We start from the raw sequence: 27186 nt of genomic DNA, 5'->3' as shown, positions 1-27186 counted from the left end.
CAGCCTCTGGAAATGCGGTCTGCTGTTTAATTTCAATCAGGAGGGAACGGGTGTGCGTGCCAGTTCGCGGTATTACGGAACAGCGTAAATGAAACAAGCTTATTGTTTGTTCAGTGTTTGTACTTGAGAAGATTGACTCGGATAAATCAATAACGCATGTAAATGAAAAAAATGCAGATGAATTTCAAATGATACATTTTCATGTAAAGATAAAAACAGATTTTTATTGGTAATTTCACAGATTTAATTTACGTTATATCTACAAATGCTCAGAATCACTTTTTTCAGTGATTGCTATACAAATAAAGCTGCTTTGCATTGCCTTGAACAAAGCAGCTTCTCCACGAAAAAGAGCAATCGAAGAAAATTTTTGCAACAGGTGACCAAAAACGGCAGAACCAAAGAAACGCAAGATAGCAAGTGAGTGCAGAAAATTTCAGACACGGTGGGAAAATGAATACTTCTTCATTGAAATCAAGGGAGATTATTAGAGATTATAATGTACAACGACACTATAAAACCAAACATCAGACTTACATGTCCTGCACTGTTGCCGAGCAGGAACAGAAAGTTAAGCAAATGGCAGCTAGCTTGCAAACTCAACAACATTATTTTTTCCATGCTAACAAAACACAAGTAAGTGCCACAATAGCCAGTTACGAGGTAACTCAACGTATTGCCCGGCATGGGAAACCTTTCTCAGATGGTGACTTCATAAAACAGTGTCTCACTAAAGTTGCGGGAATAATGTGCCCAGAGAAAATGCAGGAATTCAACGTTAGCATGTCCAGGAACACACTTGTGCAGCAAATTGAAAACTTGTCAGTAAACCTTTAAAACATCAAGTGTCAGATCAAGTGTGATTTTTGCTCGATTGCATGTGATGAGAGTTAAATTAATTAAAAGCCATTTTACTATGTGTTTAAAAACCATTAATGGAAAACTGTGATGATATGAAGGTAAATATTGTATAAATGTATAAACAGCCGGTGAGACGTTATAGCCAGTTTACTGTAGGTTTTATTACTGACCTGAATAAGGCTACTGTGGGCCGTAACCAATGCCAAAACAAAGAAACCATTAAGTCAACTAACGTTACCTGACATTACTAGCCACCCGTTAGCTCTGTCTTCTCTCACACCCCTTCTCTTCCTGCAGGACCTAACAACAGCCACCTTAGCTCTACGACAACTACAGGTGTATGATCTCCCGCGGCTCACTCTCATAGGAAGAAGACACGTAGACAGGGTTCATAGCATCTAAACTCACGTTTACTTCACTGACAAATCTGGCCCAAACTACTGTATATAAACAGTGATACTCTGGATTCACAGGGAAAGGGGGCAAAAGTCCATTCTGTGGGGGGTCAGAGGGGGAATTCAAGTAACCAGGGGGGGGCATGAGGAGGGGTCTGAGATTGTGCTGTGTCTGGCGTTCCACGTGCCCCTGTGGGGGTGGCTGTACCCTGATAGGGGGCAAGCCTGTCTCGGTGTAGGGCAACTTTCCTGCCTCTTGGAGGCAGCTGGACCCTGTATACCACTTCACCCAGTCTCTCCAGGACCCTGCAAGGACCAACCCATACACTGTCCAGCTTCGGGTACCTGCCTTTTTTGTCTGTGTACACCCAGACCAACTCCCCGGCTTCAAAATTACATCCTCTGGCATGCACGTCGTAGTTCCACTTCTGTTTTGCACCAGCACACTGTAGCTTGTCTCTGGTGAACTCATGCACTGACTCCAAGCGGTCCTAGAGCTTCCTGGCGTAGTCGGGGCCTTATTGATGACTTTTGTTGCTGGACTAAATGGGGGACAAAAATTAAGCCAAATCGACCTCAATCAGGCTTACTACAAATGCATGTGGAAGAACAGTCACGTGAACGGCTGACTATTAATACACATAAAGGACTTTTCAGATACTGCAGACTGCTTTTTGGTATCACATCAGCTATCAGTATCACTGTTCCAACGAGATATGGATCAAATCCTGAGCAGGTTGCAGGCAGTGATTGTTGAACTATTATGGATGTTTCATACCCAACCTGGCATGACTTCTAAAACCACTACATGACTTGCTAGGCAAAGAGAACGCGTGGAAGTGGACAGCCAGCTGTCAGGAGGCTTTTCAGAGGGCAAAAGATGCATTGACTACATCAGAAGTTCTAACCTACTTCAACCCATCGCTTCGGATTCAGCTTGCCTACGATGCTTCTCCTTACGGTATAGGGGCGGTGAACTCTCACTGCCATTCGGTGAGGAAAAGCAGATTGCTTTTACATCAAATACATTAAACACTGCAAAGTCTAATTATGCTCAACTGGAACTAGAGGCTCTGAGCATTTTATTTGGAGTCAGAAAATTAAATTGGTACTTGTTTGGTTGGAAGTTTACAACCCTTACAGACCACCGACTTCTCACGACCTCGGACCGTACACTGGGATACCATCTCTTGCTGCATCCCGACTGCAGTGGTGGGCGTTTCTGTTGTCAGGACCCTCATATGACACTCATTGCAATGCAAATGGTTTATCCAGATTGCCACTCCCTGTCACGAAGCAAGAGTGGACCTTTTCTACTTCAGGGAGATAGAAAAGGAACCTGTTTTAGCCAACCCAGTCTCACGTCAGTTCGTGATGGCATTACGACATTAAATCTATTAGAACGTGATACCCTCACGTTATTTTGAAGATTTACGTGTTGGGGTCACGTTTTTTTATACTAATGTATTTCAATGTGAAGCATCTTACGTAATCACAGCACGAAACTTTCTGCCAGTCGGGCTGCAGCAGAGAAGCTGGATACAGCTTTGATATTATTGGTATTTTTAGCCCAATAACCGCTGTTTTAATCAACATTTATTCACCAGATCTTATCACGGTTTATATGTATTTCTTTTAATGTTATTATTTCGGTCCATTTCGGCCAGGGAAGCTGGATTGCTTTGTTGTTTATTGATATTTTTAAAACTATAACGCTACATCTTTCAACATGTATTTAGCTGTTATCATGGTATGCATTTCTTTATTTTAATAATATTATTTCGGTCTTATTACCGGTAAATATTACAGTAAATAAGACAGAACAGTAGGTTACGATATGAGCGAGCTGGGCGCATTCAAAGCCGATGTCCCACGATCCAATGCGGGCATTCATTCACAGAATCAGACAGCGATCAGCAGGTCTTTAACGCCTGTATCGCTTCAATGTAGCTACGTTAGGGATCATGTAGAGCGTTGTTATAGCGATTACAACAACGGCAGGGTGATCAGGACCCCGACGCCAATCTTCTTTCAGCGGATCGATTTATAGCTCTCCTCCAGAGGGAACAGAACTGCGTCCATGGCAACGCTCTGCTATGCATGGCAACGTTGTGTTATACTTAGCAACGGTCTGTTATCAAGAAAATAAAAGACCGTATTCTACATTAGAATTCAAGCAAGACATGTAATAAATATAATATATATAATCAGTGGTTTTGTCACCAGCAACAACGTGTTGCTCAGTTATGTTCCAGTAAGTTAAGCACCGTTTAAAAAAAATCAGCTGAAGACTCCGGAAGTGACGTCGTAATTACCGCTGGGCGGGTAGAAAAGATAAAAATACATAATATTCGTAATATTGATGTTTTTGTCTAACGTTGTATTTGAGGAGTTAAACAATAAACATAGCAATAATAATAAAATACAGTTTCATGTATTTGTCTCATGTACTGCTTGCTCAGCCGGCCGGCGGGCGGCATCAATCTGAAATGGAACGAAGCCCACTCACGGCAGACAGCAGAAACAGGAGCCGAACACGTCCTCCCACCCACCCCGGAAGAACTACAAGTGCTCAAGCTTTGTAACAGATTCTGGGCCGCGTCTATGTGGGAGTTGTAGTTTTTAAATATATTGGTATATTTCTCATATGTAGAAGTTGGTAGTGTAGAATTTTGGATACACCCTGGGTTTTTTTGGGATGGGGAACACACTGGTGTCATCAGATTTTAAAAATCGAATCGTTAAATAGGTGAAAATAGCTTATTACCATATTTGACAGTGCTTACAGTGGGTAAACTTTGGTGACCATATCTACATGATAGCTAAGGTCCAGAGCTTTTTTATGTGTGTTGCACCTTCTGTTGCTAAATGACATCAGCTGAAGACTCCGGAAGTGACGTAGTAATTACCACTCGCCGTATAGAAAAGATTGCTGCACGTAAAAAAATAAAACAAATTGCTGCACGTTGTACGTGAGAATTTATACAATAAAAATACAAATAATGAAAAAATTGTGTTTTATGCTAAGCACTTTGATTTGCCTTGTCGCAGAAAAATACTAGGCCTATATAAACAAACTACAGTTGAGTGTTTAGAACTACAGCCTAATGGCTTGTTTGACTAATGGGCATTTGTTTTGACTTGTAGGCTATGTTGTGAAAAACTAAAAATAAAACTACTTACAAAGAGAAGCATTTTATTTTCCATGCAAAGTTATTTAAAAACGCAATTTTCTAAATTTGCAGTTGATGAATGTTAATAGCAATGACTAAAGGGGAAAAAAAACATAAGGATATTTATGTATGGGACTTAATTTGATTTAAATCACACTGTATTATTAGTAAAAATTTATGGTAGGCCTATCATTAATTATTATATTCAGAAGATGATCCTGATATCAATCAGCATGGTTACAGTACAGCTTGTAGCTATAAACTCAGCCTTTACTGAGACTACCTTTTCAAAATTAAGAAGGGGCTAGTTTTAGGAAGCATTTTAAGCAGATTTTTGCTGAGGTTTTTGTTCACAGAGATGTATATAGCTTTGAATGGGTACGTGTACACAAAAGTGTTTTGGCATTTTTGGCACACTTCTACCTCAGCCTACTGCACACAGACACAAGTACTTTTGCATATTCTGCTAAAATAGAGACCAGAATGTGGTGCCAAACCAACAATCTCATTCAACCATTTCACAAAATGAGGAGTTGGTCGTGACATGGGTCAGAGGGTATCAGAGGTCATAAATGATGAACCAATCAATGGGCTCTGCTCCTACAGGCACCTTGGTGTGTGTATGGACAACACCTTTGGCTGGAAGGCCCGTGTTGAAAGTGTGTCTTATCATTTAGAGCAGACACTCACAGTGAATCAGATGGTTTATGTTATACAAGGCTGCATTACAGAGCATTTTAATATGTCAGCAATATCTAAAAACATCTCATTTAAAGCTTACTTGTAAGGGGAGCACAGAGAATATGGTCTGATCAATCTTTATTCTCCATGCCAAGTAGCTCTATCCTCTAACAGAAGAAATGGGTACCCTAATGTAAACTAAATAATTCTAAACTATAGCCCTAATTTGGACCTACCTCAATTCAAAGTTAAAATAATGTTGCTTGAGGCTGCAGGGGAATAGCTTCATGATATGATGCATATGGTTGTGTGTTGCTCACTGTTTGTGAAAGATGAGCAATAGATTGTGGCTGTGTGATGTGCTTCAATCTGACTCCATATCACTTTTTTATGTTTTTTTATCATAAGTATGTCATCTGTATGCTGATAAAACAATATGTCAAGTGTTATTTTTGAAGCATTTTAACTCAAGGCAAATATCCCTCTGGGGATAATAAAGTATTGCTTGCAAAATGGTCCCTATTATATGTGAAAATTAAAACCTTGTCGTAGGACTATAGCAAACACATCGTTGGAAAGGTCTCAACCTGGAGAGTAACATATGTCAGTCTGAAGAGGATACATTATTCCTGCTTTGAAATATTGACCTCTGAACCTTGAACCCAGTCCATGTTTGAAGGCTTGTCATTTAGCAACAGAAGGTGCTCCACACATAAGACCAGCTGTTATAGAAAGCTCTGGACCTCAGCTATCATGTAGATATGGTCACCAAAGTTTACCTACTGTAAGCACTGTCAAATATGGTAATAAGCTATTTTCACCTATTTAACGATTCGATTTTTAAAATCTGATGACACCAGTGTGTTCCCCATCCCAAAAAAACCCAGGGTGTATCCAAAATTCTACACTACCAACTTCTACATATGAGAAATATACCAATATATTTAAAAACTACAACTCCCACTATAGACGCGGCCCAGAATCTGTTACAAAGCTTGAGCACTTGTAGTTCTTCCGGGGTGGGTGGGAGGACGTGTTCGGCTTCGTTCCATTTCAGATTGATGCCGCCCGCCGGCCGGCTGAGCTAACAGTACATGAGACAAATACATGAAACTGTATTTTATTATTATTGCTATGTTTATTGTTTAACTCCTCAAATACAACGTTAGACAAAAACATCAATATTACGAATATTATGTATTTGTATCTTTTCTACCCGCCGAGCGGTAATTACGACGTCACTCGAGTCTTCAGCGGATTTTTTAAACGGTGCATAACTTACTGGAACATAACTGAGCAACACGTTGTTGCTGGTGACAAAACCACTGATTATATATATTATATTTATTACATGGCTTGCTTGAATTCTAATGTAGAATACGGTCTTTTATTTTCTTGATAACGGACCGTTGCTAAGTATAACACAACGTTGCCATGCATAGCATAGCGTTGCCATGGACGCAGTTCTGTTCCCTCTGGAGGAGAGCTATAAATCGATCCGCTGAAAGAAGATTGGCGTCGGGGTCCTGATCACCCTGCCGTTGTTGTAATCGCTATAACAACGCTCTACATGATCCCTAACGTAGCTACATTGAAGGGATACAGGCGTTAAAGACCCGCTGATCGCTGTCTGATTCTGTGAATGAATGCCCGCATTGCATCGTGGGACATCGGCTTTGAATGCGCCCAGCTCGCTCATATCGTAACCTACTGTTCTGTCTTATTTACTGTAATATTTACCGGTAATAAGACCGAAATAATATTATTAAAATAAAGAAATGCATACCATGATAACAGCTAAATACATGTTGAAAGATGTAGCGTTATAGTTTTAAAAATATCAATAAACAACAAAGCAATCCAGCTTCCCTGGCCGAAATAGACCGAAATAATAACATTAAAAGAAATACATATAAACCGTGATAAGATCTGGTGAATAAATGTTGATTAAAACAGCGGTTATTGGGCTAAAAATACCAATAATATCAAAGCTGTATCCAGCTTCTCTGCTGCAGCCCGACTGGCAGAAAGTTTCGTGCTGTGATTACGTAAGATGCTTCTCATTGAAATACATTAGTATAAAAAACGTGACCCCAACACGTAAATCTTCAAAATAACGTGAGGGTATCACGTTCTAATAGATTTAATTTCGTAATGCCATCACGAACTGACGTGACACTGGGTTGGTTTTAGCTGTTCAGGTAAAAAAGGAGACCAGAACTGACCCTGTGTTGTCTTCTGTCATTGATTGACATGATTGTCAAGGGCCAACCTGCTGGTGATGACGCAAACTTAAAGGCCTTTGTTGGAAAACGGTCAGGACTGTCAGTTCAGTCAGGATGTTTGCTTTGGGGGAGGAGAGGGATTATTCCCTTTTCACTCCAAACCAAAATATTGCAGCAACTTCATGCAGGACACAGTGAAATAATGAGAATGAAGAAGATAGCAAGAAGCTATTTTTGGTGGACAAACATGGACAAGAGATTGAATACATAGCTAAAAGTACAGTGTGCACATAGAGTTTGCAGGTCCATTTGAAGACAGAATGTTTGTTGCAGCTTTTGACGCACACAGTAAATGGCCTGAAGTGGCTATCATGAGGTCAACCACCACAGTGAAGACAACCATCAGCAGCAAAGGACACTGTTCAAAAGCAACAAGCAAAGGCTGCCATCACTAATCAATAATATTAATGGAAATATAATTGTAACCCAATCACTATGCATTGTTAAACAGCAAAAAAAATGTGTGGGTATTCAGAACATTTATATATAGTCTATAATAATAATAAATAATCACCTCTTTCAACCATTATTAGACAAAGGCTTCCAAATTTGGTATGACATGGGTATACATAGTATTGGGGACTTGTATACTTGGCACTTTTGCCAGCTTTGAACAAATATCCAGAAAATTCAATACTAATATTTACTTTTTTCATTACTTACAAATTAGGACTTTGCACGCAAAAAGTTAGCTAATTTTCCAACTATCCCCACACTATCTTGCCTGGATTCTTTGTTAAGGGGTCAATACGTTAAATACAGGTAGATTTTCAATGATTTGTACTTAGATCATGAAAATATATAATCCCTCTATATCTCATATTCGGGAAAAATGGGAAATTGATCTAGGTGGCCCGCTCTCGGATGATGAATGGGACATGGCTAATTCTAGCATTCATTCCTCTTCTATATGCTCAAGACATGCCTTAATACAGTTTGTGTTAATACAGTTAAGTATTGCACTGGCTACACTTTTTAAAGCTAAACTTGCCAGACTATCCCCACACCTAAGCCCTATATGTGACAGGTGCAAACAGACCACAGCGACCATTTACCATATGTTCTGGTCTTGCCCAAAACGTTAACCTTTCTGGTCATCCTTTTTGACACTATCTCCAAGTCTTATGGCCGTAATATTATGCATTCTCAGAGGATTCCAATCTTCCTGCTCATTTACAGAAGGTAATTGCCTTTTAACCTCTGTTAGCTACACCTTCCATACTATTTCAATGGAAGGATGTATTTCTTCCTTCACATAACGAATGGATTAAAGATTTGATGATTCCCCCCCCTCCCCCCTCGCTTTGTATAAAATAGTGGTTGGCGTATTTTCTGGACATAGTTATTCTTGAGCTCTCTACAGCAAAGATTAACAAAGCCAAACTATCGACTATAGACCTATGGAAAGGTGCAGCAGCACAGGTATCAGTCCTAATGACCTCAGCATCACGAAGTAGAGGAGGGCGACTAGGCAAGGTGTGATTTCTGTTTTTGTTTTTGTTTGTTTGTTTGTTTGTTTTTTCTTTCTTTTCCTCGAGAACGTGGAGGGTGGGAGAGGGGGGTTGTTCTTGTTCAAGTGTGTTTGTCTGTTCTGTTGTTATTGTTTATAATGAAAAACCAAATAAAAAATGTATCTTAGAAAAAAGATTTGATGATGAACGTCAAGTTAGAAAAAAATCTGGTGCAATCTCAATGGCTGTACAAGGAGATTTTACAAAATCTGGGATCTATTAACAAACTGTGAATAATTTACCCAGCCTTGAACTATAAACTCATGCATTTACTGGTGATCTGTCCTATTTGCTTAAACAGACTAGGATGCACGTGGTTGTTGTATTTTTATTTTGCTTTGTTTGGTCCTTTTTTTTATGTGTGATCTGTCTTTCAGATTTTTTTGTTTTTTGTTTCTGTTCTCTGCCCGGTATTACTTATCTTTCTGTTTATTTGTATAACTTGGAATGACATGTCCTTTGTTTGATAAAAGGAAATAAAAGTGTTAAAAAAAAGAAAAAAATACGAAAGGATAAATATTACTTACGACATTCTGGCATCATGCATTTCTCCACCTCGGACACCTCGGTCTTACACATTGATCCATCTGTAGGAGGCATCTTAACCATGCGTTCACGTCTTCTCATACCTAAGCCACAGGTGATGCTGCAGGGATCCCACTCAGCCCACTCAGTCACCACACAGGTGCTTGGTGCTGTAGAGAAGGGAAAATACCCAAAAAACAATATCAATTAAAGCTGCAAGCAGCGTTGGATGGTCCCTCGCGCCTTAAACTCTGCAGAGTTCAATGACCCCTCACACAAGGGTATACCTTAAACGGTTGAAATGCTATGAAAGGGGGCGTGGCTTAAGCATAAGGGGCGGGCCAAACCATTACCAATGAAGAAGGAACTCTCTGCTGAGTTCAATGACCCCTCACACAAGACTCTACCTTAAACGGTTAAAATGTTATGAAATGGGCCTGAGTAAGTGGGCGTGGTTAAAGTATAGGGGGCGGCTCAGTATAACATGTCGACCACACATTATAAGTTTCATGTAAATTGGATGCTTGTCATATAAGGCGCATTTCCTGTTGCCAGCCCCTCTGCGCGCGACGGGGTTACTAGCGGACGTCGCTCCTTGGGACCTTGCATTTGCGCGGCACTCAAGACACCACAAATTGTCACCAATGAAAAGGGAACTCCCTGCTGAGTTCAATAATACCTCACACAAGACTCTTAAACGGGTCACCAGTTATGAAAGGGGCGTGTCTTAAGCAATAGGGGGGCGGGCCAAACCATCACCAATGAATAAGGAAGCCTCTGCTGAATTCATTGATACCTCTCATAAGACTCTACCTTAAACAGGTCACCAGTTATGAAAGGGGCGTGGCTTAAACATAGGGGGCGGGCCAAACCATCACCAATGAAAACGGAACTGTCTGTTGAGTTCAATGATACCTCACACAATAGTGTACAAGAAACGGGGGCTCAATTTTTTGTATTTGTAGGGGGCACTAGCGAGCCATTTTTGGGCAGCTATTCCCGAAACCCTTAAAATACGTAAATTTTCACCAGATTTGATGCGACCGCCAATTTTGGTGAGTTTTTGAGTATGTTAAGCCCCTCCAAAAGGCCGGACGAAGGAATGATAAGAAAAATAATTCCTTCAGTTCCAATAGGGCCTTCTAATGGTCCTAATAATGAGCGAAAAAGGGATTAGAACCACACATTGCCACTTAGGGCTGCTGAAGTCAAATAAGTTGCTCCATTTCAGACAATATTTATCATCATTATTATGTATGTTCTTTTTTTTCACATAGAGACGGAAGAATGAGTCTAAGTCCAAGCATGAAGTAGAACTTAAAGTGATGGTTCGGGGTAATTTCACCCTGGGGTCCTTTGCACCATGACCTCGAGCCAAACACCCCCCCAGAAGCTTTTTTCCCCTGGGTCGAACATTGGACGAGTTAGCGTTATCAGCTGAATAGCTTAGCACAGGGGCTAACGGATCCGAGAGTGTCTCTTGTACATTACCCCACTAATAATGCCCGAAATGATACCAAACTTCTACACTAGTACAAATAGGTTATGCATTCATAAAACGATGGATTGTAAAGTTTGTAAGTACACCAGAAATTTATGTAAATAACACTTGCCTGTTGGCTTCTCGTCTCTACTGCTGCTGCTGCTGCTGCTGCTACTGCTACTGAGTGCTTAGGGCCGTCTACAAATTACAACACCGAAAAGCGATACAACAAAAATATTTATTAATTTAATGATTAAATAATGTAATGTCTCCAAACTTACCTCAATTATAACTTGTATCCTGCTAGTTATACTACAGCACTTACTTTAACAAATAAGTTAAATTAATAAATATTTTTGTTGTATCTCTTTTTAAAAAAAGGTAATTTGTAGACGTCCCTAAGCACTCGTCTTACAGCAGCAACAACAACAGCAGCAGAGAGCAGAAGCCAGCAGGCAAGTGTTATTTACATAAACTTCTGGTATACTTACAAACTTTACAATCCATCGTTTTAGGATTGCATAACATAATTTGTACTAGTGTAGAAGTTTGGTATCATTTCGGGCATTATTAGTGGGGTAATGTACAAGAGACACTCGGATCCATTAGCGCCTGCACTAAGCTATTCAGCTGATAACGGTAACTTGTCCAATATTCGACCCAGGTGAAAAGTTTCATGTTCTAATAAGATACATTATTACGTTATAACATGAAACGTAACATTTTACAACACTATAAATTGTTATTACATGAAAAGTTTTACTTAATAATGTGATAAGTTTTTGTAATCACGTGAAACCTTTCATGTTATAATGTGATAAATAGTATGTTATAATGAGAAAAATACACAGTCACAAATGCACACAGCAATGCATTAAGACTCACAGCATTCATCGTTGACAACACACTTCTCTATCTCCTCAGTTTGGAGCTGGCAGAGCAAGCCATCCTCAGGATACTGTTTGACATATCGCTCTCTAGACCTCGTCCCCATCCCACAGGACACACTGCAGGCAGACCAGCTGATCCACTCCGACATCATACACGTTGAGGGCTCTACACAGGAAAAGAAAAAACAAGTAGCAACAGATACTGTTAGAAGAGCATCCTGACAGGACTGCTTTTTTCAGAGGGCAAAACACAATAAGTGGTTTATAAATTGGTCTCAGTTTATCTCAAATATTATCTTTACTCTCGAAGTCATGACTTTGTCATGTTGCCTAGTGCTAGCTGTACTTTATATGTGTACTGTATGTGTGCCAATTTTGGTAGGTTTTTGAGCATCCCAAATCCCTCAAAATGTGATTGTGCAGCAGAAAAACAATCTTTACAAAAAAAATAGGTTCCTCCCACTTCCGTGCTCAGGCCCTAATAAGAATAATACCAAACTTAACATTGTCGGTACATGTGCCCTAATAATCCTATTCGCTGGCCGACTTTAGGCCCTAATAAAAGTCTGTTAAATTGTCTCAAAGCTGAAGGTGCCATTTTCAAAAAGCTCTTCCTCAGAAACTGCTTTAACTCTCTTTTAACAAGGCAAGTTGCATGAGGGGCAGTCGTATTTACAGCATGAGCCTGAGGTAGTAAAAGTCAAAATGTATGACCCAGGGTTGTTTCATCTGAAAAGTGATCTGCAGCTTCTCTGGCTTAACAAGGTTCCACTCTGTTGTAATTTATCACTATAAGCCAGCATGGCGCTTCAAGATCTCCCTATTCTTCACTTACAGAGAGTCTAATTTCCCTTTAAAGGGGTGATAGAATGCAAAACCGATTTTACCTTGTCATAGTTGAAAAACGGTTTGGTGGGTGAATAGGACATACATAGAACCTCAAAATCCCATTGACACCTCTTTCCTCTGCAAATCTGACAATTTGAAACTGCCTCTGAAAACGGGCAAATCTGAATAAAGCTAAAAGTTGATGTCAACTTCTCAACTCTCTTATTTGGTTCTACCTTCTAACTTTGTAATGCCCAAAATTTACATAGGCCACTAACTGATCTGATGTCAGTTAGTCTTCTAAATCTAGGTTGCACAAATCTCAGACATTTTATACATTTTTCATCTGCTGTTGCATTACTAAATTCGCTTCTGAGACTTTTTTATGAGATAAATCAACTATATAAAGCTCAAATATGGGCCGTTTTACAAAAATTGATGGCTAATTGCAAATTTAGTACGACTGTTTCGGAGTTCAGGAGCTCCACAGTTTGCCGTTGACAGCGGCACAGTGCCTGCCCGGATCGTTGGCTTTCTGCCTGGACTGTCAGACCCCGCTGCACGCTGGCTGGAGCTCTCTCAGGAGATACGGCCCAGAGAAAAGGAGTAGATATCGGACAATTGAGCGGGACACGTGGATTTAAATCAGTGGCGCAGTGGACTCGCAATGGCGGCTCGCAAATACCGGCGGTTTCAACTCATGTTGATTAATGTGCATTTGATACGGTCAATCATGACAGACTGATTGCCAAACTGGAGGCCTTGGGGGCAGACAGCTCCACCTGTAGGTGGTTTAGGGCTTACCTATCAGGGAGGGAACAATTGGTGGTTTTAGGGGGAGTACTGTCTGACCCTAGTGTAGTTGAATGTGGCGTTCCACAAGGAAGTATCCTCAGACTGTCCTTATTTTTAACATACATTAATGATATGGCAGACTCCTGTTCATGTGAACTATTTTTGTACACTGATGACTCGGCACTTTTAATGTCTCATAAACAACAATCCACACTAGAGAGTACCCTGAGCTCAGAGCTATCTTCTGTAAACAACTGGCTGGTTGACAATATGCTGTCACTACATTTTCTATGTTAAGACTGACCATGATTCAGAAAATATTGTTTGGTAGTGTCCCAATTTTTTTGTCGTGTCTTATAACTAAGGTAAAGGACACACACAATATTAATACTTGTGGCAGCATATCTGACCTGTGTCCTTATAAATTTAAGACAGTGTTAGGGAAAGGAACCTTTGCCTATATGGGGGATCGTCATATTAAAGCCATTTCCAGCCTGAACTCTTTTAAAAAGAGCATCAAGGTCTGGTTACTAAAGAGGGTTGCGGAATAGATTAAAGGGCAAGTTACTATTTTTATTTATTTAAGAAAATGTTTTTATGTTATGTCATTAAGTATCTTGTCTTGTCCTGATGTTTGTTGAGGACCACAATGGAAATAAGTCTTGGACTTTGTGTTTTTATCCTCGATTGTATTTGATGTCCTTTTATCATGTGTAAGGCACTCTCTTACAATTAAATAAATCAAATCAAAAAATCCCTTTTTAAATGAAGAAATCAAAAAAACAAACAAAAAAAAAATGTTAAAGGTCTTTACACCTAAGCCATCTCCCTGACTCTTAGACCCCATCCCAACGAGGCTACTTAAAGAAGCGTTACCCGTGGTTAACACTTCATTATGAATTATCGAATGCATCATAGCACAGAGATGGCACTGTTGAAAATTACTAACGACCTAACTGCTTCAGACAAAGGACTTGTCTCCATACTTGTCTTACTAGATCTTAGTGCTGCATTCAACACTTTTGACCATACCATCCTGTTACAGAGACTGGAAAATGTAGTTGACATTAAAGGAAGCTGGTTTAAGTCCTATTTCTCTGATCAATCTCAATTTGTTCATGTTAATGATGAATCCTCCTTGCACTCTAAAGTAAGCCATGGCATTCCGGAAGGCTCAGTGCTTGGACCAATTCTATTCTTTCTCTAGGCAATATTATTAGGGAACACTCAATTAACTTTCACTGTTATGCGGATGACACCCAATTATACCTATCAATCAAGCCAGACAAAACCAGTCAGTTAGTTAAACTTCAAGCATGCATTAAATATATAAAATCATGGATGACCTACAATTTTCTGATGTTAAACTCTAACAAAACTGAAGTTATTGTGTTGGGCCCCAAACACCTCCAAACCTTATTATCTAAAGATATAGCAACTCTGGATGGTATTGCCCTGGCCTCCAGCACTATTGTCAGAAATCTAGGAGTTATTTTTGATCAGGATATATCCTTTAAAACAAACCTCAAGAACAGCCTTTGTTCACCTTCATAACATTGCCAAAATTAGGCACATTCTGTCTCAAAACGATGCTGAAAAACTAGTCCATGCATTTGTTACTTTCAGGCTGGACTAGTGTAATTCCTTGCTATCAGGTTGCTCAAATAAGTCCCTTAAGACTCTCCAGCTTATAGAATGCTGCAGCGCATGTTCTGACAAGAACTAAGAAAAGAGATCATATTTCTCCTGTATTATCTTCTCTGCATTGGCTTCCTGTAAAATCCAGGATTGAATTTAAAATCCTTTTCCTGACCTACAAAGCACTAAATGGTCAAGCACCATCATATCTTGAAGAGCTCATAGTACCTTATTGTCCCACTAGAGCATTGCGCTCCCAGAATGCAGAGCTACTCGTGGTTCCTAGAGTCTCTAAAAGTAGAATGGGAGCCAGAGCCTTCAGCTCTCAGGCTCCTCTCCTGTGGAACCATCTACCGGTCTGTGTTCGGGAGGCAGACACCGTCACTACATTTAAGAGTAAACTTAAAACTCTCCTCTATGATGAAGCTTATAGTTAGGGAGTGAGGAGTTGCAGCGTTCACCTAGACCGGTGGGGGAGGGTGTAATGCTACAGACACGGCACCCCTTCTCTTCTCTGCTTCTCTTCATAGTCATCAGATTCATCTACCAACCCTTATAGAACTGGCTCAGGTTTGCTTTGTACCAGCTCTTAATTATGCTGTTATAGTTTTAGACTGCCGGGGGACTCCTTCTTTTGACATACTGAGCTCCTCTCTCCTCTTGCTTTCTATCTGTGTGCATTCATGTCCCAGAAATGCTAACCTAGCTCTCCGGAGCTTATTCCCCGGAGCCCATGTGTTTTTTGTCGCCCAGCAGTTTTCCTTGGATAAGGGTGGCACCTAAATCATGGTTGCAGCTGTTGCCGTAGTCCTGCTCCACACCCTGCTACACCCTGCTACACCATGTAACGCCCTGCAGTGCCCTGCTACACCATGAACTACTACAACTACTATTTCTAGTCATAGTTCCATTATGTTTATTGTGACTATTATTGCCACTGTTCATCACACCCCCAACCAGCATCATCAGACACCGCCTACCAAGAGCCTCGGTCTGTCCGAGGTTTCTCCCTAAAAGAAAGTTTTCCTCACCACCCGAGGTTTCTCCCTAAAAGGAAGTTTTTCCTCACCATTGTCGCACTAAATGCTTGCTCTTGGGCTCTTGGGGGAATTACTGGAATTGTTGGGTCTTTGTAAATTGAATTGTAAGTGGTCTAGACCTACTCTATCTGTAAAGTGTCTTGAGATAACTCTTGTTATGATTTGATACTATAAATAAAATTGAATTGAATACAACTTTGAATAAAAGGATTGGAAAGTGGCGCTGATTTGAGATACCTCGGTCTGTGCAGATGCTGTTGATAGTAGCTCTGGATTTGCTTTGTTTTAAGCAATTTGCTTGGTTTACAGCCATTAAAATAATAATTTTGCCTCACTCTGTGCATAATGAACTCAGCTCCCCTTCTTAGCAGATCATTCAGCTCTGTTCGACTCATGACTAGAAGAGTATGTGTAGATTTAGAAAAACAAGTCTTAAGAGACTGCTCTAAAGATTTACAGCGTTCTTCCAACTCTGCAATCCTTGCCTGTATTTTCCTCTTCAAGTTGACCGCGAAAGAAGATGTGAAATCTCTAAGAAATCCTTTAGTTGCCTGCCAGATAAATGCAGGGTCAGAAACGGTATTGTCGGCATTGATTGATATAAACTCAGCCAGTTTGGCTTTAAATTCTGCATCAAAAGCTGTGTTCTGGAGAAGAGAATTATTAAATTGCCATCTCCTAGCCTTTCTCCTAACATATCACAATGGAATGTGGTTATCAGCGCATTGTGATCAGACAGAATTGCTGGTTCTATTGCTATCGTGTGGAACATTGCCTTAAGCTCACTGGAGCACAAAATAAAATCAATGCGGGAGTGGGTGAGGTGACGTGTGGAAAAGAAGGTGTAATCTTTGCTAGTAGGGTTGTGCATCCTCCATATATCTGTTATGGTGGGATTCCACAACTGTTCTAAATATGTCTGATATATGTTTTTGGGCTTTTGTGCGATTGACGCCTGATCTATCCTGACGGACGTGTACGGTAAGCGTATTGTCACTTCCGGTGTTCCCGTGTTCCAAACGCTAGTTTGCTGCTCCAGCAAAAACTTACTCAACTCTGCTTTATTGTCTAAATTAGCGGCTATTTGCCTGGATTGCATTTTAATTACAATTGTTCTACTCAAGCACTTATACTTCGCTTCCGTTACAGCGACTTCTTACAGACATCTTACAGATGTTAAAACGCTGTTAGCTACTTTAGCTTAGCCATTAGCAATGGCTAATTCCTCTCCTTCTCCTGCGCTCTCTTGCTCTGTGTGTCAAATGTTTAGCTATTCCTCTGCCTCCTTTAGTGATAACGATACATGTAATAAATGTAGTATATTCGCTGCTCTGGAGGCAAGGCTTAGTGAGTTTGAGGCACGGCTCCGCATCATGGAATCAGAATCATATGCTTCCGTAGCTAGCCAGCGCCACATAGTTGATGCGGGCCAACATAGTGTAGCTTCTGTAGCTTCTGCTAGCAGTCCCCCGGCAGACCCTGAGCAGCCGGGCGAGTGGGTGACTGTCCGAGGGAAGCGTAGCGTTAGATCTAAACCAGTGATACACCCGCTGAGAAGCCAATTCTGGTTATTGGGAGCTTTATACTGTGACATGTGAAGCCGGCGGCCCCAGCGGCTGCGGTCATATGTGTCCCCGGGGCTAGAGTGGGCGATATAGAATCCCATCTAAAGCTGCTGGCTAAAAAGAACCGTAAATACAGTAAGATCATACTTCACGTAGGTGGTAATGGTCGTAAATTGGAGATCACTAAAATGAATGTTGAGTCACTTTGTGCATATGCAAAGACAATGTCGGACTCTGTAGTTTTCTCTGGACCCCTGCCAAACCTGACCAGTGATGAAATGTACAGCCGTACGTCATCCTTCCACCGCTGGTTGTCAGGGTGGTGCCCAGCTAATGATGTGGGCTATGTGAATAACTGGAGGGAGTTCTGGGGAAAGCCTGGTCTGATTAGGAGAGACGGCATTCATCCCACCTGGGTCTTTCCCCTGGCTCAGATCGGTTAAATCAAAGGTAAACAAAAGATGCGCTATACTTAACAACCTAATTAGAATTAAAATGACTGCAACGATAGAACAAAATAGGAAAATTAGATGGACTATGCCACTCCTCCCAGTCATATTAATGCCATCTTTGATTCAAGCCTGTTAATTAATCCTAAACCTAAACTAAATTATAACTTGTTTGAGAGTCTTGTTCTTAATCTTCAACATCCAAAATGGAAAACATTACAGCCAATTATATTCGTTGTCATTTACAGGGCTCCAGGTCCGTATTCTGAATTTTTATCTGAATTCTCAGAGTTTTTATTATGTTTAGTCCTTAAATCAGACAAAGTACTTATTGTAGGTGATTTTAATATCCATGTGGACGTTGACAATGATAGCCTTAGCACTGCTTTCAACTCATTATTGGATTCAATCGGTTTCAGTCAGAGTGTGCACAAGGCGACGCACTGTTTTAACCACACCCTCGACCTTGTGCTGGCATATGGTATTGAAATTGAGGATTTAATAATATTTCCGCAGAATTCGGTATTATCAGATCATTCTTTAATTACTTTTGAATTCTTACTACCTGACTATACTAAATTAGATAAAAACTTCTACACTAGATGCCTATCTGACAGTGCTATAGCTAAATTTAAGGAAGATATTCCAACAGCATTTGACTCTTTGTCATGCCTTAACATAACAGAGGACCTTTATGTTAACCTCAGTCCCTCTCAAATTGATACATTTGCAGACGGTGCTACGACCTGCGTACGGACGACTTTAGACTCCGTTGCTCCCCTCAAAAAGAAGATGATTAAGTCCCTTAAGACTCTCCAGCTGATCCAGAATGCTGCAGCACGTGTTCTGACGAGAACTAAGAGAAGAGATCATATTTCTCCTGTATTGGCTTCTCTGCACTGGCTTCCTGTGAAATCTAGGATCAAATTTAAAATCCTCCTCCTGACCTACAAAGCTCTAAATGGTCAAGCACCATCATACCTAGAAGAGCTCTTAGTACCATATTGTCCTAGTAGAGCACTACGCTCCCAGAATGCAGAGCTACTTGTGGTTCCTAGAGTCTCTAAAAGTAGACTGGGGGCCAGAGCCTTCAGCTATCAGGCTCTGCTCCTGTGGAACCAGCTCCCAATTTGGGTTCGAGGGGCAGACACCGTCATCACATTTAAGAGTAAACTGAAAACCCTCCTCTTTGATAAAGCTTATAGTTAAGGGAGTAGAGTTGGCGCGTCCGGGCCTAACCCTGGCCCATCTGCTCCTCTTCAGTAATAATGTTTTATTTATTATATAATCAATAATATAGCGAGAGTAGAGGGAGGCAGGCCAGTACAGCCCGATCCGGTTGGGGAGAGTTCTAGCCCGACCAGGCACCTCTCTTTAACCTGCCTCTTTTAGTTATGCTATTATAATTCTAGACTGCCGGGGAAGTTCCTTCCTTCCTATGACACACTGAGCTGCTCTCTCATCTCTGTTTCCAATTGTTTCCTTTTATATGCATCCTGTCCCAGAAATGCTTGTTACTAACCTAGCTCTGGGGAGTTTACTTATGATTCTCTGCAATTCCCGGCCGCGTCGTGCTGCGTCCTGCTGCGTCCACCGCATCCACCCATGCTCTGCAGCGCCACGTTACATCCCGCAACGCCCTGCTGTGATGTTCATATGCACAGAGTAGTCAGGATCCGGTATAGGAGACTGCACTACTCAGTATGACACGATGTGCCCTGCTATGACATGAACTTCCACGATGACCTTCGAAGTCACTGTTCCATTATCTTTAATGTGACTATTACTTGCCACTGTTCATCACACCCCCAACCGGCCCCGTCAGACACCGCCTACCAAGAGTCTGGGTCTGCCAAGGTTTCTTCTTAAAAGGGAGTTTTTCCTTGCCACTGTCGCAATAGCCACTGCTAATGCTTGCTCTTGAGGGAATTACTGTAATTGTTGGGGTTTTGTAATTTATAGAGTGTGGTCTAGACCTACTCTATCTGTAAAGTGTCTCGAGATAACTCTGTTATGATTTGATACTATGAATAAAATTGAATTGAATTTAGGACTGTTGGGGACCAAGAGTCTGGTTAATCCTGATTTTAACCAAAAGGCCTCAGATTAAACTGACCTCTGGATACAAGACACACATGTGCTCAGAGACAAGGGGACATGTGGCCAAGACAAAGGAATCTTGGCCTGTATGTAAACCCCAAAGCCTGGTTAATTCACACCTCTATGTGAAAATGCCAGCCAGAAGGGAAACGCCTCACAACTGGCAGGAAGTCAAAGGACTACAAGGCTGTAGTCTTCACCCTTTCAAGAGTTTTGAGTCTTCCTATTGGTTCAGCGGGACCATAAACACAGCAGGGGGTCTGAACCTATAAATAACCTGACCCTAGGAAACTCCCTCGTCTTCACCTGCAACTCCCGTTGCTGACAGGAGACGCGCAAGCGCTTGTGCTCAACTTCTATTTTCTGGAGAAAGTGGATTTAATTTCGGAGGATCCTATGAAAAACGCACCAGTGTTTTTCATAACTGCAGTGAGAAGGAAACAACGTTTTTCTTCTCAAAGTCGACCAAACTCTTCCCCTTACTGCCTTTTTGGAGGGGAGTTTCTCCGTGGCCCTGACGAGCGCCCGGGATTCGTTCTGTTTCATTTCTGTGGAAACCTATGGACAGAAACAAACGGACTGAACACACCGTAAAAAGGCTGACGTCTGGGCAGAGATAAGTAATGTGTTTACTAATGAGCAAAGGGTTCGCTACCATTGTTGCCATTAATGTGATCTGATTTAATCATGTACTGGTCCATATGTGATTATTAATCTGTCTGTGAAAGTATAACTGATCAATTATACTGTTGGTTTATGTTGTGTTATGTAGCTGGTTTAAAACCGTAAGCGCTACCCGCTAAGTCACTCCTTTCATGGAGTTTTAATTACTGTCAGCGAGAAACTCGCGAAAATCAGCTGTTAGCTACTGGAGTGGTTATAGTGACGTTTTCCTCAGCAAAACCAAAAGTCTCAGTCTGTAGGACTGAGTGGCTGAGGGGAACTGGGTCATTATCGATAATTAAAATCAAAGTGCCTCTTTTCTTTACTCTTCTTCTCTTTCTCCTCTTACTAACACACACACACACACACACACACACACACACGACACAGGCTAGCCGCGTAGCTCCCAAGCTAACGCTGTAGGCTAGCTTCACACGTGGAGTCGGCATCACCCTGTACAGAGCTAACACATGACCTAGCATATACTAGCGCGAGTGGCGCTGCTGCCTAGCAACCCCTTGGCTTCTTCAGCTCCTCCCCGTGGCACGCAGCACCACTACGCACTCTTGAGGCTAAATAGTTTTGTGCGCGCTCACAGGAGTAGCCAGTTTGGTTTTGTGTTAGGAATACATTTTGACACCGCCCTCCTCCTTCGGCCACACACACACACACACACACACACACACACACACACACACACACACACACACACACACACACACACACACACACACACACACACACACACAAACACCCACAGACGTGTCCATGACACATGCTGCTTTGTTTTGGCTTTGTTTTGGTTGTGATATGGTAAAAGATATATATGTTTATTATTGAAGGATTATTGATTAGCTACTGATAATTGTGACGTTAATAAATCTTATTATACTTAATTAGCAGTTGCTTGTGATTATTTGTGTACTTGTTGTAATAATCGCTGGTCGATCAGGTCCGTGCTTGGATTCACCCCTTCCTTTATTTCCTTTTTAAAGGATTACCACAGAAATGAGACTGTTCCACAGTTTGATTATTGGTCCCTGACTAGCAGGGTGGTGCCCCGTTTTGATTGTTTGTCGATTTGATAAAGTTATTAATAACCATATTCATAACTTTATTAATATTGATAAAACATCTTTGATAATTTGCCAATGATCAAATCTGTACCCTACGAGAATCCTACAGGACTTTGGCTAGACTCTGAGCTCTCATTTAAGTATCATATTGATTATATTTTAAAAAGAATCAATTTTGGTATTGGTGTTCTCTACCGATCCAGAAAATGTTTTTCTCTTACAGTTAGAAAGAAACTTGTGCAACAACTTATCTTACCAATTATGGACTATGCTGATGTTGTATATCAGGTTACACCCAGCACTAATCTGCTCCCTCTCAATGTTGCTTACAATAGAATCTGTAGATTTGTTCTTGAATGTCCTTTTACTACTCATCACTGTATTATGTATGAAAAACTTGGTCTTCCATCACCCTAAATAAGAAGACATCAGCATTGGTTGCTGTTTATTTACAAATGTATACATTGCAATTACCCTAGTTATCTTAAACAGCTTATGGTACCCTTCTCCTCTACCTATCGCTTGAGACACCCTACACAACTTTTCTTTCTGTCCCTGCTGTATGTTTCTCAACAGCTAAGAAAGCCTTTAACTTTAAAGCCCCCTCAGATTGGAATAATCTACCTGTAAATATTCGGTCCATTCTATCTCTCCACTTTTTTTAAAATGCCCTGTTCTCTTATTACAGTACCAACTGTACCTTTCTTTAAGTCAATACAACACCATAACAACTGTTCTAATATTATGAATAGTATCCAGTTTCATTCTCACTTTGCCACAAACTTGATTATGACTGATGTTTTTCTTTTTCTTTTATTTAAAAAAAAATTATTTTCTTTTCTTTTTTGTTTGTTTTTCTTTTCTGCTTGTTAACTGTTGTCTAATTATGATTGTACTGTATATTCAATTATTGTTAAGGACCCCCTCGAAAACGAGATGGTGCATCTCAAGGGGTTACTCCTAATAAAGAAATTTTCAAGAAGATTTAAATCCAGTACTGCATTCGTGTCTCCCCCTATAATTAGTGAATATTCATTGAGAGAAAGCAATTCATTGGTTAGGCGCAGGAAAAACTTTCATCATATGTAGACAGTGCATATACCGAAACAAAGACTATTTTCCTACTCCTTATCGTGGTACATATATAAGATATCCTGCCTGATAGGTCTTTACTACTTTTGTCTACGGTGAGTGTGCGTTTCCATGACAGCAATACAATGGAGCCCTTGGATTTGCTGTCGTCACTAGATGAGGCAGCAACCTTGAAGTATTTATTTTGTAGACGATTTACATCTCTTTTACGTAAATGTGACTCTTGTATAAGCGCCACATCTATGTTCTTCCTTCTTAAATAGTCCAGGAATTTAGCTTGTTTGATTGTTTAGCCCCCTGATGTTAACTGAAAGGATTGAAAGCTCAGCGATCTTCAACAATTACACGCATACATGTCTGGAGTACCATACCCAAATTCGCTGATAAATTTGTAGCAAAGGGTGAACTGTTAGCTCTGAGCAGAGTGTGGTAAAAACATAAAAAATAAAATAAATACCCTAACCCTCTGAGTCCGCAGACCCCAACCCCTATCTGCAAGATACGTGGCCACATCAAATGCAGCTCGCACAAACTCGAGCCCACAATTACCCCTCCTGTCTAAAGTCACAGGTACGTTGAAACAGTCTGGTTAAATGATCCATTAAAGCTTGGCTCCAAAACTTACATACGGTGTCCTCGGGACAAATTTAGCACGGTAGCCCAGACACCCCTAGCCCACAGCCGCTGGGTCTGCCAACCTTGGCCCCGCCAGCCTTGGCCCCGCCACCGGCTCCAGCACCAGACGCAAAGTCCCATTGCCATCCTCTGGTTTCGGTGTCGGCAACAGGCCACGGGGCGAAGCGGCCCGTGTTGATGTCGCGTCGTCCTCCACATCCAGCTCCCGACAGAAAACGTCCGCATCTGTGGCTGCAGTGAAGGTGAACTCTCTCCCTCCGTGGGTCACTCTCAGGGTGGCCGGGTGGATGAGCAGATCCAGGGTGCTCCTAGCTTGTATCTTGTGTTGTGCTTCTTCAAGCTCCCGATGCCGCTGGGTGAATGCGCCGGTCAGGTTGCATCAGATCACACACTGTAGTTCCCTTTGTCTCAAGCTCTGCCCTGATTTGTTGCAGCGAGGCATTCATTTACATTAGCGCTCCCTTTATTGCGTTGTAAACCACTGATTCAAGCACACTCAGTTGCTTTTCCAAGACCTGAGCGATTAAGTCCTCCATGTTCTGGAATGCGCTAGCATCGGTCGCTATGTTAGCTACCGCTCTATTAGCCGCCGCCATTTTTGCAGATTTTTGTGTCCGAGTCTGTAGCTTACACGACAACAGGACCTGTTTTCTTGCACTTGCTGGCAGTTCACTGAGTCACTGTGATAGCAGATAAAACGATTTGGCATTGAAGAAAAAGGAATAGACCTGGTTATTCAATGAAATGCAGAGGTGGGTATGAGAGCCCTAGTTTTCTGCGACCATCTGGTCACTGGTCACGTGAACTCCATGTTCATTTATAAAACTGCTTTCTTGTTTAATTCCTGAGTGTGAGTGTTGAGCTTGGTCATTGTGTTACAAAACAAGTCTTAACAAAGATTTTTACATCACATGATGTGTTAGGAAGGTAATTTGGTGTGCGATGGCATTCTTAAGACATGTCTTATCCTTCATGATATCTTAATGACAAATCAAAATGGTACCACTTCACTTGAGGTCAGATAATGCATTTGTTACACTGTCATAATGCTGTCATGACAGCCAGTCTTATCCTTCATGATATCTTAATGACAAATCAAAATGGTACCACTTTAATTGACTCAAAATATTTATTAGTTACACTGTCATAATGTTGTCATGACAGCAAGTCTTATCTAATCCAATCCAACTTTATTTGTTAAGCGCTTTAAAACAACCAAAGTTGAACAAAGTGCTGTACAGAAAAATAAATCAAACATCATAAATAAAATACATAACAATATAACATGAATACAAAATATTAGTTGCGCAATGAAAAACAAGCAATCCAAATAATTAAAAGAAGTCCAACAAGTCAACATCATACTAGGTGTCAAAGGACACAGAAAAGAGATGGGTTTTAAAACGGGATTTAAAAAAAAGACACAGAAGAGGCCTGTTTAACGTGCAGAGGCAGATCATTCCATAATTTAGGAGCCGCCACAGCAAAGGCACGGTCTTCTCTTAGCTTCTGCTTAGTTTTAGGCACACTCAGGAGCAGCTGATCCTCTGACCTGAGCGAGCGAGTGGGGATATAAGGGCATATCCATATCTTAATGACAAATCAAAATGGTACCACTTTACTTGAGGTCAAAATATTTATTAGTTACACTGTCCATCCATGCTCTGCTGGGCCACGCTACATCCTGTAACGCCCTGCAGCGCCCTGATATGACATGAACTACTACAACTACCATTGAAGTCACTGTTCCATTATTAATGTGACTACTATTGCCACTGTTCATCACACCCCCAACCGGCTCGTCAGACACCGCCTACCAAGAGCCTGGGTCTGTCCGAGGTTTCTTCCCAAGAGGGAGTTTTTCCTTGCCACTGTCGCACTGCTTGCTCTTGAGGGACTTATTGTAATTGTTGGGGCTTTGTAAATTATAGAGTGTGGTCTAGACCTACTCTATCTGTAAAGTGTCTCGAGATAACCTATGTTATGATTTGATACTATAAATAAAATTGAATTGAACTGTCATAATGTCATGAAGGCAAGTCTTATCCATGATATCTTAATGACAAATCAAAATGGTACCACTTTACTTGAGGTCTAATAATCTATCCATTACACTGTCATAATTATGTCATGACAGCCAGTTTTGTGAAATATCCTGTCACACATCTATCTGACCAAGTGCTAGAATTGGTCCCTAACCTTGCACATCTAATTATAATAATCATTATGTCAACAAAAAGAGGTGGATTTTCTGTTTATGTCAAGTTGTCATGTGAGTTTCCAGGAGCTAGTCGAATGCAGAAAGGCAGAACCTAAGACTTAACATCTGGCCCTCGAAGCCAAACCTCAGTGACCCTGCCAGATTGGTATCTGGGAGTGTGCGTCCCTGACGTAGATGATGGCAAACCAATCACCTGCTGTGATGGTTTGGACCCTCAACATCTTGCATCTCAGGGGGTGAAGGTACTTGCTTGAGACCCCTGAGATTCAGAATAGTCCCACTTGTGGACCAAGAAATAGCAGAAGAAATGCTCAGCCTGCAGATCCCCAGAGTCCACCTCCTGTGTGGCTTTCAGCCAATTGTGTGGCTATCCCTGCCACAGTAACTCTACGTAATGAGGGTCATCAACAGCTTCAGGTAAAGGTAGGAGACCTCGTCACAGGAGATCTTTCATTACGTGGCTTATGCGGCTTATTGCACACCTTAATTATTATTATATTTATTGCACAAATTATTACGCGGCTTATTGCGTGCTTTATTGTGTGGTTTATTATGCAGCTTATTATTATTGGGCTTATTGTGCAACTTGATACTCGTCCTATTGCGCTAATAATTGTGCAGCTTATTAGTCACCTTATTGTGAAGCTTATTGTGTGGCTTATTGCACAAATTATGATGCAGTTTATTGTGTGTTTTATTGTGTTATGTCTTATTGTACAGAGTTTCTCACCCCCTTAGAGCCCCTGGTACGCTTGGAAAGGCCACCAGAACTCTTCTGTGCATGGCTGCTATTACGTCAGCTTCGGTACTGGGCTGTAACTGGGCGGGTTCACAGAGCATGTCATGCAAGGTGTACAGTATCCCTCTCTGACTCTTCATACAAGTGAGGAAATGCAGACCATGAATCGTGAGAGGGGCCTGGAAACCAGCTCTCTTTTCACACAAGTGGATGTTGGGTGAATCTTCCTTTCAACTGTTCACATGTCTCCTGCTCTCACAGTGGAAATCAATGAATCAGTGAACCCATGCACACTTATTATATCTGGGCATGGGCCACGTAGCACTGTGTCTTAAAGTGATATCCACGTCAACTGCCCCCTGTGGGTCATTCACATTTGGAATATGTAACTGTGTGGAGGGTGTCTCAATATGATACGAACAAATAGTACAACCGGCTTACTTTCTCTCTCAATCATTGTTTTGATCACTTTAGTTTCTTACACTCTCCAACCTTACTTCTCATACGTCCATTGTACAGTGTATCTGTGTATGTTGTTAC

General features: G+C 41.1%; 1 protein-coding gene across 1 annotated transcript in view; it reads right to left on the bottom strand.

Moving 5' to 3' along the window:
- LOC120564412 (spondin-1-like) overlaps positions 1-27186 on the bottom strand; it is a 483039-nt gene that overhangs the window by 55869 nt on the left and 399984 nt on the right. Inside the window, exons 12-13 of the mRNA XM_039809345.1 lie at positions 11800-11970; positions 9434-9601 (exon numbers count right to left, since the gene is read on the bottom strand). Coding sequence (XP_039665279.1) covers positions 9434-9601; positions 11800-11970 — 339 coding nt within the window. The remainder of the gene's footprint in view (positions 1-9433; positions 9602-11799; positions 11971-27186) is intronic.

This window comes from Perca fluviatilis, chromosome 8, assembly GCF_010015445.1.
Source record: "Perca fluviatilis chromosome 8, GENO_Pfluv_1.0, whole genome shotgun sequence".
NCBI lineage: Eukaryota > Metazoa > Chordata > Actinopteri > Perciformes > Percidae > Perca > Perca fluviatilis.
This window is presented reverse-complemented; position numbering and strand designations above follow the sequence as displayed.